At 44.5% G+C, this 21,794-nt stretch overlaps 1 protein-coding gene across 4 annotated transcripts in view; it reads left to right on the top strand.

The window, feature by feature from the left end:
* Positions 1 to 21,794, top strand: part of PUS7 (pseudouridine synthase 7) — an 85,667-nt gene that overhangs the window by 7,392 nt on the left and 56,481 nt on the right. For all 4 annotated transcript variants that reach the window (XM_077264754.1, XM_077264756.1, XM_077264755.1 and 1 more), the window contains exon 5: positions 18,476 to 18,620. In XM_077264754.1, the coding sequence (XP_077120869.1) occupies positions 18,476 to 18,620 (145 nt within the window). The remainder of the gene's footprint in view (positions 1 to 18,475; positions 18,621 to 21,794) is intronic.

Here is a 21,794-nt window from a genome sequence, read left to right on the forward strand (position 1 = left end):
GACTGCTTTGCACACTCTTGGCATTCTCTTGATGAGCTTCAAGAGGTAGTCACCGGGAATGGTTTTCACTTCACAGGTGTGCCCTGTCAGGTTTAATTAGTGGGATTTCTTCATAGTCATGAAAATACATAAAAATCTTCAAATGAGAAGGTGTGTCCAAACTTTTGGACTGTACTGTGTGTGTGTATATGTATATGTGTATGTGTATATATATATATATATATATATATATATATATATTTATATTTTTAGTCATCTCTTGACCAGAGGGGGGAGAACATCCATGTGGTATCCCCTCATATTGCCACCTTCCGGTACCATCCCTGGCTCTTTTGGCGCTTCACAGTTCATACCGCGCTTCCCCCTGCGGTCTCCCATCCCTACTTTACCCCCCGGCTTCTATCTGGGCCTACTGCAGCGTTAGGCCACGCCCCCCCGCCCACTGGCTGGCCACAAAGAAGTTACTCCCTCTGTCTGACAGTTCCTCTCTAAAGGAACCCTCTGACACACATCGAGTCTCTTGCTAAGTCCACCTTTGAAGTCGCTGGCTCTTCCCTCTGCTCGTCCTTTGCCGCTACCAGGGTTGCCAAGGCTGTCTCCGCCTGGGCGAAGCATCTCCGCAAAGATATCGTCACTGGGGCCCCGGCCGACGATCTGGCGGACCAGATCGGCCACGCGGGAAAATACCTTTTGTCCGCATCTCTAGATGCAGCCGCCTATTCATCCATAGCAGCTGGCAACATCCTCTCTATCCGCAGGGTCCTGTGGCTTAAAGCCTGGAATGGGGACTCTGCATCAAATAAGTCCCTCACAGGTCTTAGCTTCCACAGTTCTCGCCTATTTGGAGAAGAACTAGACAAGATAATTTCCAATGTCACGGGTGGTAAAAGTACGTTTCTACCACAACAGAAAGCTAAGTGTACGCCCCGTCACACAGTTCCTTTTCGCTCCTTTCGGAGGTTTTAACCACAGAGTAACCCCCGCCAGGACAAATCCCCAACGCGTCAACAAAGGAAAGGACCCTCCTTTAAGCCCGCTCTGACCTGGCGTTCAAGACCTACACAACGCCGGCCCTTTTTTAAGGTTATCGACTCCCTCCTCCAGACCGGTGTAATAGTTTCCGTCCGAACACGAGAACGCTTCTCAGGTTTTTATTCCAACCTGTTCGTCGTTCCAAAGAAGGATGGCTCAGTTCGTCCCATTCTGGACCTCAAACACCTGAACAGATCTGTATGACTGTGACACCTAAAGATGGAGTCCCTCCGATCTGTGATAGCCTTCATGGAACCAGAGGAATTCCTCTGCTCGGTGGACATTCAAGATGCCTGCCTGCACATTCCCATTTTTCAACTGCACCAGAAATTCCTTTGTTTCGCCATTCAGGGGTTTCACTTCCAGTTCACGGCACTGCAGTTCAGACTGGCTACCTCCCCCAGAGTTTTTACGAAAGTGATTGCTACAGTGATGGCCATTCTACGCAGCAGGGGAATCCTCGTCATTCCCTATTTTGATGATATACTCATCAAAGCCGCAACCTTCACGGAATGTCAAGAAGGTCTGCAGATCACCCTGGACGCTCTCGCTCGGCTGGGCTGGATTGTCAACACCGCGAAGTCCTTTCTGATCCCCGTCCAACGTCTTGTGTTTTTGGGAATGCTCTTCAACACCACCCAAGCAAAGATCTTCCTACCCAAGGAAAAATCCCTAGTTCTCAGGTGCGGAATAGGGTCCCCGCTCCGTCCGCTTCTGCATGAGCATACTAGGCAAGATGGTTGCTTCAATGGAAGCGGTTCCATTTGCGCAGTTTCACGCGCACCCTCTACAACTCTTCCTTCTGGCAAGATCGGACAATTCGATCCGTTCCCTGGATCTAATTGTCTCAATGCCACCACAGATAAAACAGTCCCTGATATGGTGGGAGTGCTCTCAGTGGATTCATCTTGGGAGGTCCTTCCTTCCCTTTCACTGGAAGATCGTAACAATGGACGCCAGCCTTCTCGGCTAGGTAGCAGTGTTCCAAGACTTGACGGTCCATGGTCGGCGGTCAGCTCAGGAATCTTCCCTACCCATCAACATTCTAGAACTCCGAGCGATATTCCTCTCCCTGCTACATTGGCAGGAGCTCCTTCACGGATGTCCGATTCGAGTCCAATCCGACAACGCCACAGCGGTGGCGTACATCAACCACCAAGGGGGAACTCGAAGTCGGGCAGTTATGTCAGAGGTCGTTTGGATCCTGTCTTGGGCCGAGCAGAATGTTCCAGCAATTTCCACGGTGCACATACCTGGAGTCGAAACTTGGGCGGCAGATTTCCTCAGCCGAAAAGGGCTTGCCGCAGGCGAATGGTCCCTGAACCTGTCAGTCTTTCACAGGATCTGCCTCAAATGGGGAACTTCAGACGTCAACCTAACGGTGTCCAGACTCAACCACAAGGTTCCGCAGTTTGTGTCCAGGTCCCGCGACCCGCTAGCAATCGGATTCGATGCGCTAGCGATATCTTGGGCACAGTTCACCCTTCCGTACCTGTTTCCACCTCTACCGCTGATCCCCAGGGTAGTCAAAAAGATAAAGGCAGAGGGTATTCCTGTGATCCTCATCGCCCCGGATTGGCCACGGAGACCCTGGTACGCGAAGTTGGTTAACCTTTTAGCGGACACGCCATGGAGACTTCCTGATGTTTTGTCCCAGGGGCCTCTCTTCCACAAGAGTTCTCAGTCGCTCAATTTAACGCCATGGCCATTAAAGCCGCGGTTTTAAAATCAGCTGGTTTCTCCGATCAGGTCATCCAAACTATGATCAAAGCAAGGAAGCCTTCGTCTTCCCGAACTTACCACCAAACATGGAAAGCATGCTTCTGCTGGTGTGAAGCTCACCAAACCGCTCCAATGGCGTTTCATCTCCCATCCATCCTTTCTACAGTCTGGTCTGGAGTCTGGACTGTCCCTTAGTACTATTAAGGGACAGGTTTTGGCTCTGTCAGTCCTGTTTCAAAGGAATTTGGCCATTCGCAGACAGCTCAAAACCCTCAACCAGAGTGTTGCTCACTCCATTCCCCCCTACCAGCCCCCAGTAGATCCCTGGGACCTTAGTTTGGTACTCAACGTATTACAGCAGTCTCCGTTTGAACCACTGCGTGACATCTCTTCCACATTCCTTTCCTGGAAGGTCGCTTTCCTGGTCGCTATGACTTCAATTAGGCGGTTCTCTGAGTTAGCAGCGCTTTCTTGTCGTTCCCCTTACATGATTTTTCACCAGGACAAGGTGGTCCTATGTCCAGTTCCATCCTTTCTTCCCAAGGTGGTCTCCAGTTTTCATTGGAATGAGGACATTGTGCTTCCATCTGTTTGTCTGTCTCCGTCTCAACCCCGAAAGCGGTCGTTGCGCAAACTGGATTTAGTAAGAGCCTTGCGTGTTTATCTCTCCAGAATTGAGCCTTTCCGGCGCTCAGATTCTCTGTTCATTACCTCAGAGGGTTCACGAAGGGGTCTTCCTGTGACCCGGTCTACCATTGCTCGATGGATCTGTTCCACCGTTCTGGAAGCTTACCATCTAAGAGGTAGGGCACATCCACTTCGGATTATGGCACACTCCACGCGTTCGGTGGGTGCCTCCTGGACAGTTCGCCATCAGGTATCAGCCTCGCAACTCTGCAAGGCTGCTACATGGGCTCCCATCCATACCTTTACTAAGTTCTGCAGGGTTCACACTTATGCTTCATCTGATGCGAACCTTGGTAGAAAGGTCCTGCAGATGGCAGTGGCCTGAGTTCTGACTTGGGGGTATTATACTTCCCACCCTTGGGACTGCTTTGGGACATCCCATGGTTTCCTGTGTCCCCCAATGAAGCGAGAGAGAAAACTAGATTTTGGGTACTCACCGTAAAATCTGTTTCTCGGAGCCTTCATTGGGGGACACAGCACCCGCCCTTGTTTAATATTGTATCAGGTTCTGTTGTTATCTGTTACGTTCATTCTGTTATGTTCTCTGCTTCTCCTACTGCTTTCACACTAACTGATTAGCTTTCTGCCAGTTGGTGGGTATATACTGCTGGGGAGGAGCTAACTCTTTTTTTGCATAGTGTCAACCTCTTAGTGGCAAACAGCATACACCCATGGTTTCCTGTGTTCCCCAATGAAGGCTCTGAGAAACAGATTTTACGGTGAGTACCCAAAATCTAGCTTTATTGTGCTCTCTGCATTTCACCTTAATGAGGAGTTTTCTCTTATTTGCTTAAGTACTTCGCCTCTCATCTCCCAAAGTGGTTATTATTAGGAATGAGCGAACGTGCTCAGTGATACTCTATCACTCGAGCATCTGGGTGCGCAGCACTCGGTGAGCATGGTGCTCGAATTTGAAAGTCAAAGCCCCACATGTTCAGCGCCTGTTAAACAGCCAATAATGTGGGGATTGCTCACTGAAGCCTTTGCACAGCTCAGGGACAGTTCTTTTTGGAGGGAGAGAGTGCTTGTCTTGTCCAGGCGTGTATGTGCCCAGTATAATGAATCGGAGTCCTGTAGTGTTGATACTGGTGCTGATACTGGTCCTTCTAAGGGCTAATCTTGTGCTTTTCTGTTTCTATCAGATACATTCTGAAATTACCCTAGGGAGGTACAGTTGCAGGAGCACACAGTTTCTAGGCTAGAATATGGCTTTACAGTCCGTTGCAAAAATATATATACCTGCAGTTGACCACTTTTTTTTTTTTTTTGGGGGGGAGGAGAATGTACTATATTGTCATCCATAGAGTGTTATTTAACGCTCCCAAAAACCGTTGAGAAATGTTTATGTATTCAATCACTAATTCATAGAGTAGTATGTGCTCTGTTGTACCTTTCTGTGGTATATAACACTCCAAAAAAAGCGTTCAAAAATATTTATGGATTCAGTTAAACAATCGTAGACTATTTTGGTGGTTTTAAAGACTACAAAAAAGCATTGAAAATATTTTTTTTTTTCTGGATTCAATTACTCACCAGTAAAGTATTACGTCCTTTGTACCAACACAGATGACAAAAAGGTCAACTAAGGACCTGCCCAAATAGAGTGGGTTATAACAATGAGATTGATAAACTCACAAAATAAATTCAGGTAAGCAGCAAAGATACAAATACACAAACGCAGTGAATATCATGCAGTAAAAAATAACGTGTTGCAAATATCTAATAGGCGACATATTGTTAGCACAAAGATATAATAACCTGAATGAAGGCACCCAAATAGATGTGGCTTCATCAGGGGTGAAAGTGAGGCCTACATGATGAAGGAATATTAGATATTTCAGAAACATCACCCATGTCCTTACCAATGCAGTTACTAGGATTGTCCAATTAATGACCGACATGTGGACAAGCACTTGTGGCATAGGAACCTACATTACCCTGACTGCACACTGGGTGAACATTGTAGAGGCCGGGGACAAGTCGCACCATGGCATGGCACGGCACATCAGCTACCGACGCTGAGAATTGCGGGCTCTACTTTTATCAGGGTTTGTTCAACGTCCTACACCAGTTCTTGCGCCTCCTCCTGCTCATCCTCTATCTCCGATGTGCTATATCAAAGCAAATTGTCCACATCAGCTGGAATCTCTGCTGCGTTGCCTCTGCTAAGCTCCAGCGGGCTCTGCTGAAGCTTATTTGTCTAGCGGCAGAGTTATTGAAAGGGACACACACACACGTACCATGCTTAGCCGATGTGGTCAACTTTGCCAGAGCTTCTGGTCAAGGAACACCATGTCTATGCCCATTTCCGAAAGTCTACAACAGCTCCTGTTGTTCTGGCAGTGCATGCAAGTGCCAGCTCACTGACTGGTGTGCGATGTCACCATGCGCTGGAACTCCACACTACACATGCTGGCAAGGCTTTGTGAGCAGCAGGCCAGTTGTGTAATACCAGCTCCAACATGCCCATCTGTATTCTGGTCAACCTCTGCACGTAACAACTGAAGCGTGGACATGGATGTCTGACATTTGTGCAGTTCTCCAAGACTTTGAGGACTTTACAAAGCTGGAGAGCGGCGATGACTCAATAATCAGCACAAATATCCCACTTCTGTGCCTAGTTAAACAGTTGCTGCTGACAATTAAACATGAAGCTTTGCATGTGGACCAGGTGGGGATGGAGAAAGACACAACACAGGGAGATACTACCCAACCTCATCTCATCTGGTCAGCGTGGATTGGGTAACAATGATGAGGAGGAACAGAGGCTAGTACCCACACAACTTTCGTCCCGTCTCCTACGTGGATGGGCTGAGGAGGGGAATGAGGAGGAAGAGATGGAGAGTAGTCCTCATGGCGGAGACAGGGATGTGTTGGCTGTAAGGACCTTGGCACTTATGGCAGACTATGTACTGCTTGCCTTTCCTGTGACTCTCGCGTTACATTCATTTTGGCCAAAAAAGAATACTGGTTGTTCACCCTGCTAGATACACTCTATATGAAAAACCTTGCATCTCTCCTTCATGAGGCGGAGTGGTATACTAAAATGGTGCTATAGCAGAAGGCCATTGTGGAAAATATGTTGAAAAAATTCCCATCAGATAATGCTAGCGACAGGATGCAAGCTTTTTTTCCAAACCAAGGAGGAGATGCGAGGGAGATGCACACCAGGTACAGCAGAGACAGGGGTACACTGTCAAAGGCCTGGGCCAATTTCATGACACCCTCCCAGCGTCCAGACCCTGATGACCAGGTGTTTTTGAGGGAAAAGTTTTTAACGATAGTCAAGCAATAAAAAATCAGCGTACTTTCTAATTCCTCTACCACCTTTAGCTATTGAGTCTCAAAGTTGGACACCTGACACAAGATGTACCTCTATGCCTTGGTGGTGTTGTACTTCTCTGCTGCTAGTGTCTTGTCTGAGTGGGGTTTTAGTACTTCCAGGGGATGTCAAAACAGACAGGCTCTTTCGCCTATTAACAGAAAGTGCTGACTGGCTCATTGATAAAAAGTGAACAAAGCTTTGACTAGCCCCAACTTTTCCACACCATGACAGGAGCACATAAAGTGTTTTTAATCTTCAATATTTGCATGAGACCCACCAGTTGTTGCCTTTAAGGGTCTGTGCATTACTGTTTTACCCTCCTTATCCATTTTAATGGTTTTGCACTTTCAGCAAAGCTTTTGAGTGTAGGAGTTAATAATAATAATAATAATAATTTTATTTATATAGCGCCAACATATTCCGCAGCGCTTTACAACTTATAGAGGGGACTTATACAGACAATAGACATTACAGCATAACAGAAATCACAGTTCAAAACAGATACCAGTAGGAATGAGGGCCCTGCTCGCAAGCTTACAATCTATGAGGAAAAGGGGAGACACGAGAGGTGGATGGTAACAATTGCTTTAGTTATTTGGACCAGCCATAGTGTAAGGCTCGGGTGTTCATGTAAAGCTGCATGAACCAGTTAACTGCCTAAGTATGTAACAGTACAGACACAGAGGCTATTAACTGCATAAAGTGTATGAGAACATGATGGAGGAACGTGATTATGTTGTTGTTTTTTTATTAATAGGCCACACAGGGATAATTAGGTTAATGCGTTGAGGCGGTAGGCCAATCTGAACAAATGAGTTTTTAGGGCACGCTTAAAACTGTGGGGATTGGGGATTAATTGTATTAACCTAGGTAGTGCATTCCAAAGAATCGGCGCCGCACGTGTAAAGTCTTGGAGACGGGAGTGGGAGGTTCTGATTATTGAGGATGCTAACCTGAGGTCATTAGCAGAGCGGAGGGCACGGGTAGGTTGGTAGACTGAGACCAGAGAGGAGATGTAGGGTGGTGCTGAGCCATGGAGTGCTTTGTGGATGAGGGTAGTAGTTTTGTACTGGATTCTGGATTGGATGGGTAGCCAGTGTAATGACTGGCACAAGGTAGAGGCATCGGTGTAACGGTTGGCGAGGAATATGATCCTGGCAGCAGCATTCAGGACAGATTGGAGCGGGGAGAGTCTGGTAAAAGGTAGGCCAATTAGTAGAGAGTTACAATAGTCCAGACGAGAATGAATAAGTGAGACAGTAAGAGTTTTTGCAGAGTCGAAAGTAAGAAAAGGGCGAATTCTGGAAATGTTTTTGAGATGCAGATAAGAAGAGCGAGCCAGTGATCGGATGTGGGGGGTGAATGAAAGCTCGGAATCAAGGATGACTCCAAGGCAGCGGGCATGTTGCTTTGGAGTAATGGTGGAACCGCACACAGAGATGGCAATGTCGGGCAAAGGTAGGTTTGTAGAGGGAGAGAACACGAGGAGTTCAGTTTTTGACAGGTTCAGTTTCAGATAGAGGGAGGACATGATGTTAGAGACAGCGGTAAGACAATCACTGGTGTTTTCTAAAAAGGTCGGCGTGATAACAGGAGAAGAGGTATATAATTGGGTGTCGTCAGCATAGAGATGGTACTGGAAACCAAATCTACTGATTGTTTGTCCAATAGGGGCAGTATACAAAGAGAAGAGGAGGGGGCCTAGGACTGATCCTTGAGGAACCCCAACAGTAAGGGGAAGGTGAGAGGAGGAGGAACCAGCAAAACAAACAGTGAAGGATCGGCCAGAGAGATAGGAGGAGAACCAAGAGAGAACGGTGTCCTTGAGGCCGATGGAGCGGAGCATAGTGAGGAGGAGCTGATGATCCACAGTGTCGAATGCTGCGGAGAGATCCAAGAGAATTAGCATGGAATAGTGACCATTAGATTTAGCTGTTAGTAGGTCATTAGAGACTTTAGTGAGGGCAGTTTCAGTAGAGTGTAAAGAGCGGAAACCAGATTGAAGAGGGTCGAGAAGAGAATTATCTGAGAGATAGCGGGTAAGACGGGAGTGGACCAGGCGTTCCAAGAGTTTAGAGATGAAGGGAAGATTAGAGACAGGTCTATAATTAGCGGCACAATTTTGATCGAGGGAGGGCTTTTTAAGTAGTGGATGTATGATGGCATGCTTAAATGAGGAGGGAAAAATACCGGAAGTGAGGGAAAGGTTGAATATTTTTGTTAGGTGAGAGGTGACAGCCGGGGAAAGGGACTGGAGGAGATGCGACGGAATGGGGTCGCTGGTGCAAGTGGTCGGGCGAGAAGATGCAAGGAGCCTGCTTACTTCTTCTTCTGTAACTGGTTCAAAGTCAGAGAGTGAACTAGATGCAGTGGGGGAGGGAGGACAGTGCTTGGTATGAAGAGATTGGGAAATGATTTCCTGTCGAATGTGGTCAATTTTTTCTTTGAAGTAAATGGCCAGATCGTCAGCGCGGAGATCTGTGGTTGGGGCCTGCTCTCTTGGGTTGAGTAGGGACCGGAAAGTGTCAAAGAGACGTTTAGGGTTATTGGACAGCGAGGTGATGAGGGTGTTGAAATAGGTTTGTTTGGAGAGGTGAAGGGCAGAGTTGTATGTTTTTAACATGAACTTATAATGGATGAAATCTTCGGGCAGATTAGATTTTCTCCACAGACGTTCGGCGCACCTGGAGCACCGCTGCAGGAAACGTGTTTGCAGCGTGTGCCACGGTTGTCGCCGTCTGTGCCGAGTTGTTCTATGTATAGGAGGTGCAGCTTCATCCAGGGCACTTTGCAGGGTTTCATTGTAATGCTTCAGAGCAGAATTAGGACAAGAGATGGATGAGATTGGGGCCAATGAAGACTGCAAGTTCTTCATAAGTTTCTGGGTGTTAATGGCCTGTATGTTTCTATAAGTGTGGAAAGTGGGGGTGACCTGAGCGGGATGGCAGTTCTTGATAGAGAATGAAAGAAGGTTGTGGTCAGAGAGCGGGAGAGGGGAGTTTGTGAAATCATCCAGTGAGCAAAGCCGGGAGAAGACCAAATCAAGGGAGTTTCCATCATCATGTGTTGGAGAGTTAGTATGCTGCGAGAGGCCGAAAGAGGAGGTTAGAGATAAAAGGTGAGAAGCAGATGGGGAGAGGGGAGAAGCAATTGGGATATTGAAATCACCCATGATGAGGGTGGGGGTGTCATAAGAGAGAAAGTGTGGAAGCCAGGTGGCAAAATGATCCAGGAACTGGTGAGAGGGGCCGGGAGGACGATACACCACCGCCACTCGCATGGAGAAGGGGACGTAGAGTCTGACAGCATGGACCTCAAAGGAAGGGAATACAAGTGAGGGTACTTGGGGGATAACTTGGAAGGTACATTTGGGTGAAAGGAGCAGACCAACGCCTCCACCTGCTCTGTTGTCTGATCTTGGGGTATGAGAAAAGTGTAGTCCACCAAATGAGAGAGCAGCAGCAGCGGTGGTGTCTGACTGCTGGATCCAGGTTTCAGTAAGAGCCAGGAGATTAAGAGAGTTAGAAAGGAAGAAGTCATGAATGAAGGAGAGTTTATTACACACAGAGCGAGAATTCCAAAGGGCACAATTCAAAGAGACAGAAGGCATGCAAGGAATATTAATAAGGTTAGAGGGGTTTCTTGGTGTAGCAGTTGGGAGGTTTGACTGGCTATAACATGGGGGGCCGGGGTTCGGAGAGATGTCTCCAGCAACTAGGAGAAGGAGGATAGAAAGAGTGAGCAGATGGTTAAGTGATTTGTGAGAGCGTCTCTTGTGTTGGATGGTGGGACTGAATGGATCTGTACTGTTAAGCAATGTGAACAGAGCATGAGTGCTATACATAGGAGAGGCCAGGACAGAGGGGCCAATATGGATGGAGTGTAAAGAGTTTATGCAAGGGCGGTGATTGTGTGTGAAAGCAGCAGCCATGATATAGATTATACAAATACATATGGTGAGTATTTGCTGTGTGCCAACTGAATAGGGAATAGATTTTGATTGTCTTACCTGTCTCCTGCCCTGTCTAACTGCCATGTTATAACTGCTGAATACTTAGAAAAAAAAGTACTTTGAAAAAAAAATGTACACGAATAATAGTGCACGAATGCCCCCTGCATGAATGCTTCCCCAAGCTATATCTACATTTATAGGTGGCCAGCTCTTAGATCTCACTTTTTTTTTTTTTTTTTTTTTTTTTTTTTTTTTTTTGGTCTTCCCCCCTCTCGTTACCAATCAATCTAACTCAATTGAGACAGCAGGGCACAATAAATGTAGTGATCAGATAAACAAATGTCCAGGTCTACATGGATCATAAACCCCTTTGAAAAACAGTTATGCGAACTCTTGGCATAAGGACAAGCAGAATAGAATTAAATATCTAGAAACAAAAACAATTGCATAACAAGCTGGCTAACAAATATAGATATAAGCAGGAATCAACTACACTTTTAAAATATTTTAATAAGACCCTCAAGTTGTTGCCTTCAAGGGGGTCTATGGATGTATGTATTGCCCTCATCATTTTTTCATGAATTTGCACTGTTTGCAGAGCCTTTAAGTGTAGAAGTGCCACAACTACACTTTCTTAATTTTTTAATGAGGCATTCCAGTGGGTGGCCTTCAAAGGTGTATGAATGACCCTGCTTGTAATTTTTGGCAGGTTTTCTACTAAATTACACTGAAATTTCCAATGTTTAAAAAAAAATTTTATTTACGGTAAAAAAAAAAATTTTGCCTTTCATATACAAGTCCTTATACAGTAAAGAATGTTTAACATATTTTTTCCTGTAAATTCCAATTTCTCTTCGATTTTGAAAGTTTTATTGTCAGTCCTTAACCCCTTTCTGACATTAGACATAATAATCTGTCCATGTGACCTATCTGACCAGGGACAGATTATTACATCTGCGCGATCGCCTGCACACTTAGGTGGTGTGCGGGCGATCGCCGCCGAGTGTCAGCTGATTCTGACAGCTGACACCCAGCACTAAGTGCCAGGTGTGACTGCTCCGTCACTTTAAGTCCCGAAATGCTGCAATTGAACTAGATCGCAGCATTCTGGGAGTCGTCAGTTGGCAGACAGCCCCTCTGCCTTTGGATCAGAGGCCCCGCGGCGTGCCGCAGGGTCCCGATCGTTGCCATGGTGACCCGATGTCGTCGTGACAACTTCCGGGTCACCAGAGCTAGGAAACATGCTGATCATGCGCAGTGCATGATCAGCAAGTCTGTCAGTGCAGAGCTGAAAGTTTCTACAGCATGCTGACAGTTTCTACATGTAGAAGCGATCAGCGTGCAAAAAATGATAGTCCCATAGTGGGACTAACTAAAAAATGAAAAAATATTTTTAAAGAATTATAAAAATGTTAAAAATAAAAAAAAATCAAGATATTGTATCTATAAATAAATATTTGAATGAAAAGAAAAATATATAAACAAAGTGCATATTTGGTATTGCCGCATCCATAACGACCCGACCTATAAAACTGTCCCACTAGCTAACCCCTTTAGTGAACACCACAAAAAAATAAAAAGCAATGCAAAAAAACAATGCTTTATCATTATACTGCCAAACTTAAAATGGAATAAAACGTGATAAAAAAGACCGATCTAAATAAGCATGGTACCGCTGAAAACGTCATCTTGTCCCACAAAAAACAAGCTCTGCGTTGAGTGCTTGCTTCGGGGTTTCCGTGTAAATCTCTGAAATACGTGATTCACACAGAACCTCTGGCGGAAGATTCCCTATAATGCGGCAGATGGAGGCACTGTGGACGCTGTCTGACCTGTGATACGGTGGTGTCCGTCTTTTTATTTTTTTTTATTGCATAAAAGTGCCGTCAGCCATAGTTTTGTGTCCTTCTGAAAAGGACACCACTGAACAGAGGCCAGATGGAGTCCAGAGTAACTCTGCTGCCTCACTATAGTGAATGGATTCCTTGGGGGTTTCATCTGAATCGCGTCACTCAGAGATTTAGATGGAAACCCCAAAGTAAGTGGTCAGTGTGGAGCTCCGGATAACTGTGATCCAAAACTTTATGTAAAATGTTCCTAATAAAAGCTTCAACTCTATCCACAAAAAAGCAAGTTCCCACTCAGGTCTGTCATCTGTTAATGGAAATATAGGGGGCTTCCACATTACTGGTAGTCCAAAGGCTGTGGAAAAGTGAAATGGCTCCGCACCCACCAAAACAAATTCGGCAATTTCTGCGCTCTGAAATCCAAATGCACCCCCTCCTTTATGAGCCCCACAGTGTACCTAAACCATATATTGCATCCACGTTTGGCATTTCTGAAGCGATGAGAGCCCCTTACTTATGGGTGCATGCCTCCAGGAGCACGGGCTGGGTATAATGTACTGGTCACTACAACGTACTGGTCACTACAACGGCAGTTTACAATTTTCCCTTGGCAACACTCATTGCTGCTTGTTTCTGGAAAATACCCATTAAGTCAAAATCATCAATACACCTGTAGATAAATTCCCCAAGGGGTATCGTTACCAAAATGGGGTTACTTGAGGGGGGATTTTGCTCTTCTAGTATTTAGGGGCACTGTATATGGAGCCCGCAAAACTGTTCTAGGAAAATCTATGCTCCAGGAGGCAAATAGTGCTCCGTTCCTTCTGAGTGTCTCCGTATGGCAAAATAGTACTGTACAGCCACATATGGGGTGTTGCCACCTTCAGTAGAAATTGTGGGACAAGTTTTAGTGCCATTTTTACCCACTTCTTGTGTAAAAATGTAAAATCGGGGCTAAAACAAAATTTTGGTGGTAAAAATGTAGTTATTTTTTCTTCACTGCCCTATGGTATAAAATTCTGTGACACGCCCGTGGTGTCAATATGATCACTGCACTCCTAGATGAATTAATTGAGAGTTGTAGTTTGTAAAATGGGGTCACTTATGGGGAGTTCTGATGTGCTGGCACCTCATGGGCTCTCCCTGTGGGTCATGGCACCTGCAAACTATAACAGTAAAATCTAGCACTCCTTTTATTCTGAGCTTTACACTGTGCCTGAAAAATATTTCCCAATTACATGTAGAGTATTGGCGCACTCAGGAAAAAATGGGCTTTAGTTTGATGTAAAAAAAAAAAAAATTCCTATTAGCCCTCAGAAAAATTAAAAACTTGGCGCTAAAACATTTTAGTGTTAAAAATGTAATTTATTTTTTCATCGCCACTCAGTGGTAGAAAACTCTGTGAGGCACATGTGGTGTCAATATGCTTACTGCACCACTAGATGAATTCATTGGGGAGCGTAATTTGTAAAATGAGTTCACATATAGGGGGTTTCTGTTGTTCTAGCAGCTCAGGGGCTCTGCCAATGTGACATGGCACCCTCAAACCATTCCAACAAAATCTGAACTCCAATATGGCACCTCTTCCCTTCTGATGTTTGCACTGTGCCTCAAAAGTACCGTATATACTCGAGTATAAGCCGAGATTTTCAGCCCAAATTTTTGGGCTGAAAGTGCCCCCTCGGCTTATACTCGAGTCACGGTCTGTGGCTGGGTCGGCGGGTGAGGGGGAGAGGGCGCTGAGGCATACTTACCTAGTCCCGGCGATCCTGACGCCCTGCCCGTCCCACGGTCTCCGGGTGCAGCAGCTCTTCCCCTGTTCAGCGGTCACGTGGGACCGCTCATTAGAGAAATGAATAGGCGGCTCCACCTCCCACAGGGGCGGAGCCGCCTATTCATTTCTCTAATGAAGCGGTGCCGGTGACCGCTGATAGAGGAAGAGGCTGCGGCACCCGGAGACCAGCTGTCCGGGGGAAGGAGCGGGACGCCGGGAGCAGGTAAGTATTACATATTCACCTGTCCTCGTTCCACACGCCGGGCGTCTCGCCATCTTCCCGGCGTCTCTCTCTCCGCACTGACTGTGCAGGTCAGAGGGCGCGATGACGCATATAGTGTGCGCGCCGCCCTCTGCCTGATCAGTCAGTGCAGAGAGACGCCGGGATGGGACGATGAGGAGCTGCGGCAAGAGGGGTGAGTATGTCTTTTATTATTTTTATTGCAGCAGCAGCACAGCTATGGGGCAATAATGGACGGTGCAGAGCACTATATGGCACAGCTATGGGGCAATAATGGTGCAGAGCACTATATGGCACAGCTATGGGGCAATAATGGTGCAGAGCACTATATGGCACAGCTATGGGGCAATAATGGTGCAGAGCACTATATGGCACAGCTATGGGGCAAGCCGCAATAATGGTGCAGAGCACTATATGGCACAGCTATGGGGCAATAATGGTGCAGAGCACTATATGGCACAGCTATGGGGCAATAATGGTGCAGAGCACTATATGGCACAGCTATGGGGCAATAATGGTGCAGAGAACTATATGGCACAGCTATGGGGCAATAATGGTGCAGAGCACTATATGGCACAGCTATGGGGCAATTATGAACGGTGCAGAGCACTATATAGCACAGCTATGGGCCAATTATGAACGGTGCAGAGCACTATATGGCACAGCTATGGGGCAATTATGAACGGTGCAGAGCACTATATGGCACAGCTATGGGGCAATAATGGTGCATAGCACTATATGGCACAGCTATGGGGCAATAATGAATGGTGCAGAGCACTATATGGCACAGCTATGGGGCAATAATGGTGCAGAGCACTATATGGCACAGCTATGGGGCAATAATGAATGGTGCAGAGCACTGTATGGCACAGCTATGGGGCAATAATGAACGGTGCAGAGCACTATATGGCACAGCTATGGGGCAATTATGAACGGTGCAGAGCACTATATGGCACAGCTATGGGGCCATAATGAACGGTATGGAGCATCTATTTTTAATTTTGAAATTCACCGGTAGCTGCTGCATTTTCCACCCTAGGCTTATACTCGAGTCAATAAGTTTTCCCAGTTTTTTGTGGCAAAATTAGGGGGGTCGGCTTATACTCGGGTCGGCTTATACTCGAGTATATACGGTAGTATTCCCCCACATATGGGGAATCGACGTACTCAGGAGAAATTGCACAGAAAACTGTATGGTGCAATTTCTCATGTTACCCTTGTTGAAATTCAAAATTTGGGGCCAAAATATCATTTTTGTGAGGAAAATATGATTTTTATTATTTTCACGGCTCAACGTTATAAACTTCTGAGAAGCACCTGGGTGTTCAGGGTGCTCACCACACATCAACATACATTCCTTGAGGGGTGTAGTTTCCAATATGTGGTCACTTGTTGGGGTTTCCACTGTTTAGGTACATCAGGAGCTCTCCAAGTGGCATATGACATCCGCTAATGATTATAGGAAATTTTACTTTCAAAAAGTCAAATGACGCTCCTTTCTTTTCTGAGCCCTGCTGTGCCTCCAAACAGTAGTTTTCTCCCTCATATTGGGTATCGGCGTACTCAGGAGAATTTGCACAACAAATTGGTGCAATTTCTCCTGTTACCCTTATGAAAATGCAATATTTTGTGCTAAATGTGGGGAAAAAAATTTTGTTTTATTTTTACCGCTCAACGTTATAAACTTCTTTGAAGCACCTGAGGGTTCAATGTGCTCACCACACATCTAGTCTAGTTTCCATAATGGGGTCGCTTGTGGGTGATTTTTATTGTTTAGGCACATCAGGGGCTCTCCAAACCCGACATGGCATCCGCCAATTGTTCCAGCAAATTTTGCATTCAAAAAGTCAAATGGCGCACCTTCCCTTCTGAGCTCTGCTGTTCGCCAAACAGCGTTTTTCTCCCTCATATGGGGCATCGACATGCTCAGGAGAAATTACACAACAAATTTTAGGGTACATTTTTTCCTGTTACCCTTGTCAAAGCAAAAAAAAAAAGTTGAATCTGAAGTCAATTTTTTTTGTGGAAAAATAAAAATTAAATGTTAATTTATTTTTTTCAAATAATTCCTGTGAAGCACGCCTCAAAGTGACATCAAATGTGATGTATTCCCTTAAAAAAAAATGGTTTTGTGAATTTTGCTGGAAAAATGAAAAAATGCTGGTCAACTTTTAACCCCTATAACTTCCTAACAAAAAAAAATTGGTACCAAAATTGTGCTGATGTAAAGTAGACATGTGAGAAATGTTATTTATTATCTATTTTGTGTGACATATCTCTGTGATTTAAGGGCATGAAAATTCAAATATGGAAAATTGTGAAATCTTCGCCAAATTTTTCATTTTTATTTATATTTTCACAAATCAAGTCATACCAAAGAAATTTTACCACTATCACGAAGTAAAATTGTAAGAATTGGCCTGGTAATTAACATGCAGACCACCCTCAGGAGTAAAGGGTTTTAACCCCACAGCTTCTATTGTCCCATGGAGACTATTAAAGCAAGTGAAAAGAAAAAAAAATGTTACTAAAAATAAAAGTTCAAATCACGCCCCATTCAAAATAAAAAAAATAAATTAAATACACACATATTTGGTATCGCCGCTTTCAGAATCGTCCGATCTGTCAAACTATAAAAATAATTAATCCAATCGGTAAACAGCGTAATGAAATAAAAAATAAAACCGCCAGAATTACGTTCATTAAAATGCAATAATGGGCGATCAAAAGATCATATCCACACCAGAATGGTATCATTAAAAACGTAAGCTCGGCCCGCAAAAAGTCAGCCTTCACCCAGCCCCAGATCACAAAAAATGGAGACGATACGGGTCTCGGAAATTCCGTGATTTTTATTTTTATTTTTTTAACAAATGTTTTATTTTTTTTTACCACTTAAATAAAAAATAACCTATACTTGTTTGGTATCTGCGAACTTGTAATGACCTGGAGAGTCATAATGGCAGGTCAGTTTTAGCACTTGTTGAACATGGTAAAAAAAATCCAAAAAACAGGTGTTATTGCACTTTTTTGCAATTTCACCGCACTTGGAATTTTTTTCCTATTTTCCAGTACATGACATGGTAAAACCAAAGGTGTTGTTCAAAAGAACAACTCGTCCCGCAAAAAATAAGCCCTCACGTGGCCATATTGATGGAAAAATAAAAAACCTATGGCTCTGGAAAGAAGGGAAGCGACATACAGAAACACAAAAACGAAAAATGGCTGGGTCGTGGTAGGGATTAAAGTGGAGTAAAAGTGTGACACCATTGTTCTCCGCAGGAATCTGGGAGTCAGAAATGTTTCCAGTGGTCTTCCCCATGCTGTTCTTCCATTCTTCAATTTTTCCATCCATTTCAACATTTTAACTACACCCTCCCCAGACCTCTTTGTAGGGTTTGGCTGAAAAGTGCTCGGATTTCCCTCTGACTCCCGTTATACTCGAAACAAGCATTACAAATCGCTCTGTTCGAGTAATGAGCATTTTAGTGATCGCTCATCTCTAGTTCTTATACACTTTGATGTAATCAGAGCTATGCATCTCTACCTGTCTCACAGCTCCTTTTGGTTGCCTTGTGGGTCATTCCGATATGCCCTGGCAGCTGTCAGACCGTGTCTAGGGCTACCATTGTTCTTTGGTTTCATTTTGCTAATTTGGAGGGTTGGGCTAAGCTAGGAAACCATGCCATGTCACGTCTCTCCCTCTCTCTCATTTTTGTGAATCTCCATTTTGCAGAGTTATTCAATGGTACATATGATTCAACGCTGTTCTTATGTATGGCATGACAGTTCTCTGACCATTTAGTGTAGTGTTGGCTTAATTTACATTTCTTTTTGAAGTTTTGTTCCTGTATCCAGTGGTTTCACTAATTTTACTGGCAAACTTCATTTATAGGTTGTAGATGATAGCAAAGAGAAGAGGACAATCATTCATCAAGCTATAAAAGGCTTATTCCCAGGATTGGAGACAAAAACTGAGGATCGAGATGGAAAGAAATATATTATAGCCTACCATGCAGCTGGCAAAAAAGCTTTATCAAGTAAGGTTGTACAGTATGTTTGTGAAAACTTTTCCCTTTCTGTTCACTCAGTGAATGTACAACTATGAATTTGTTGATGTGTGTGAAATGTCAATCTGTATGCTAGTCCTGGATTGTGAAATGTGTACAGTATAGTGTTATTTTAAATTACTTTTCAGATTAAGCCATGTGTATAGATGAGGAATCATATGCTTTGTATACTGGAATTTTTTTCAGCATTTTTCCCGTTTGTGTACTCTAGCTAATGGTTGGAGACTAGCTGCAATGGAGCAAAAAAAAAAACAGCAACAAACCTTGCTTAGTACGGGACAACTAATGTCCCTCCCGGGATCGCGGGGCTGACTGTCAAAATCAGGACAGTCCCGCGGGATCTGGGACGGTTGGGAGGTATGGCTACACCGTCATGAGGGATTTCTGCTCCCCTATCTTTATGTAGCACATGTTCAGAAGCAGCAGCATGGATGACATGATAGAGTAATACTGAGCTGTGTAACTGTGAATCCAGTTTTGGGAGAAGATGAATTACTTGTTAGAGAAGATGCAGCATATTTTCTCCTCTGCTTCGAGTTTATACCGGACACCTCACTGTTCTGGCAGTCTGTCTTGGTTTGATCAAAGCAGATATGGATTTTTGGATGGATGGTGAGTTCAGGAGGCATGTGTGGGGGTGATTTATAAGTGGAGAAAGTTTCATATTTCTCTGAGATATATTACACGGTTTCTTATATTTTCTTGTTTTAATTACTTATGCAAAGTTTGTTAAAATGACAGTAACCATTTTAAATATACCTGTCATTCAGACAAGCTCTACATTTATGCAGTCATCTTGGCAACATACACTGCTCAAAAAATAAAGGGAACACGAAAATACCGCATCCTAGATATCACTGAAATGAAATATTCCAGTTGCCAATCTTTATTCATTACATAGTGTAATACGTTGAGAACAAAACATAAAAATGATCAATGTAAAACAAATTTAATATTCCATGGAGGTCTGGATTTGGACTGATACTCAAAATCAAAGTTTAAAATCAAATCACAGGCTTATCCAACTTCAGTGGAAATGCCTCCAGACAAGGAAATGATGCTCAGTAATGTGTGTGGCCTCTACGTTCCTGTATGACTTCCCTACAACGCCTGGGAATTGTCCTGATGAGGTGGCGGATGTTCTCCTGAAGGATTTCCTCCCTCCCAGACCTGGATTAAAGCATCAGTCAACTCCTGGACAGACTGTGATGCAACGTAGTGTTAGTGGATGGAGTGAGGATGTCCTAGATGTGCTTAATTGGATTCAGTATTTCTACACATATCCTCATAAAAATAATGCTGGAAAAAGATGTAATATTGCAAAATATATTTATTAAAATGTACAACTTTTATTAATCATTAAAAAAAATTACTGATAAAAATTCAAGCATGGGAGAACAACAAAGGAAAGCACTGACTCTGGAGTCTGAAGGGCACTATGTTTTATACAGGTGTGTTGGACCTGATATTGGGTAAGGATACCTTAGTTATTTTACTGGTGAAAACATGCTGATCAGAAGGCTTTGTCTAACTTGGTCATCAGTTGTCTACTAAAGGGCCACTCCAGTGATTTATTTGTATTTCTCTTTTTGGTAGTAATTATGTGCTTAAGTCTATGTAATAACATACTCACTGGTCGCCATCTTCTACAGTTTTCAGTGGCGCTCTAGTGTCACACAACCACATTTGTTACAGCAGACCACTTATTCAGCAGGTATGTCGCAGAGGTCACTTTTAAAATTTTCTCAATGCAAGTCTGTGAGACTCAAAAAGGGGTCCATCTTACAGTCCGAATTTACCTTACCAGGGGGGAATCAGCCGTGCTTGTGGAGCGTGGTCACATGGGGGATTCGGTGGTCCGGCAATATGACTCCCAACCCAGACTGGTGTGGCAGGTTTTGCGTTGCTCTTGGTGCAGATGGCTCCGCCGGCATTTTGTGAAAGCCTGGAGGCCATTGCTGTAATGTGGTGGCCTCTGGGAAATTCCATCCCAGGCTGGTGCTGCAGGTCTCTTTGGTGCTCTGTGGTGCGGGGGGGCTCCGCTGGCATTTTGTGAAAGCCCGGAGGCCCCTGCACATCCATTGCTGCGATGCGGTGGCCTCCGGGAAAATGGCCGCCGGGAACGGCGCATGCTCACATTGAGATCCCGGCAACAATCTCAATCTGAGCACGCGCCGCCCCTGGCGACCATTTTCCCGGAAGCCACCGCATCGCAGCAATGAATGTGCAGGGGCCTCCAGGCTTTCACAAAATGCCGGCGGAGCCCCCCCGCACCAAAGAGACCTGCCGCAACAGCCTGGTAAGGGAGTGTGATCGTCACCCTGCAACGTTGGACTGAGACCGCCGTAGAATTGCCCGACTCCTGCTGCTGCCACACTATTTGTAAGTATATTGCAAATATAATTATATTACTATAAAACGCACCCCCATTTTTCCCAAAAAAAATTTTGGAAAAAAATGCGTCTTATATTTATAGAAAAATACGGTATATTGAGGAAATTAAAAAGGTGACCTCTGGTCCACACAGAACAAACTGTGTGATTCAGCATGTCACAAATGCAGTTATGTGCTTGTACCACTGAAAATGGTAGAAGGCGGCAACCAGCACAGAGTATTTTGCTGTGCTCATTGCACATAACATACATTATTTCTACCAAAGGGAGAAACAAAACAAAAAAAAACAATGTAAAAAAATCACCGGAGTGCTAATTTATAGATGGAAAAGGAAATTGGCGCAAAATTGTAGGCAACAACTTAAATGTACTGTGAATGTAGCATAATAATAACTGCAGATTCCATGACGAGAGGAGAGAAATGTCCTCAAAAATAGCATTAGGGAATGTTACTATTATCTCATACTTAGATCAGCTGTAGAATCTGTTTACTAAACATAGTGTGAATTTTATGTTCAGTAATGTTGGTGATTGACCTGTAGCACCATTTGTCTTTTTTGAGTATGTCATAGTGCCTTTATTGATTTGGAATCCCCATGAATATATGGGAGATGTTCTTTGTGGGTCATGATAATTGCTTAAAGTGGTTGTCCAACACTGGATAAGCCTATTAAATAGATCCAAGGTGCCTCATACATTGAAGAATGCTATACTTCTCTCCCGAATCGCAGTGCCATGTCGTGGTAAACAT

Source organism: Ranitomeya variabilis, chromosome 5 (genome assembly GCF_051348905.1).
Source record: "Ranitomeya variabilis isolate aRanVar5 chromosome 5, aRanVar5.hap1, whole genome shotgun sequence".
Classification (NCBI taxonomy): domain Eukaryota; kingdom Metazoa; phylum Chordata; class Amphibia; order Anura; family Dendrobatidae; genus Ranitomeya; species Ranitomeya variabilis.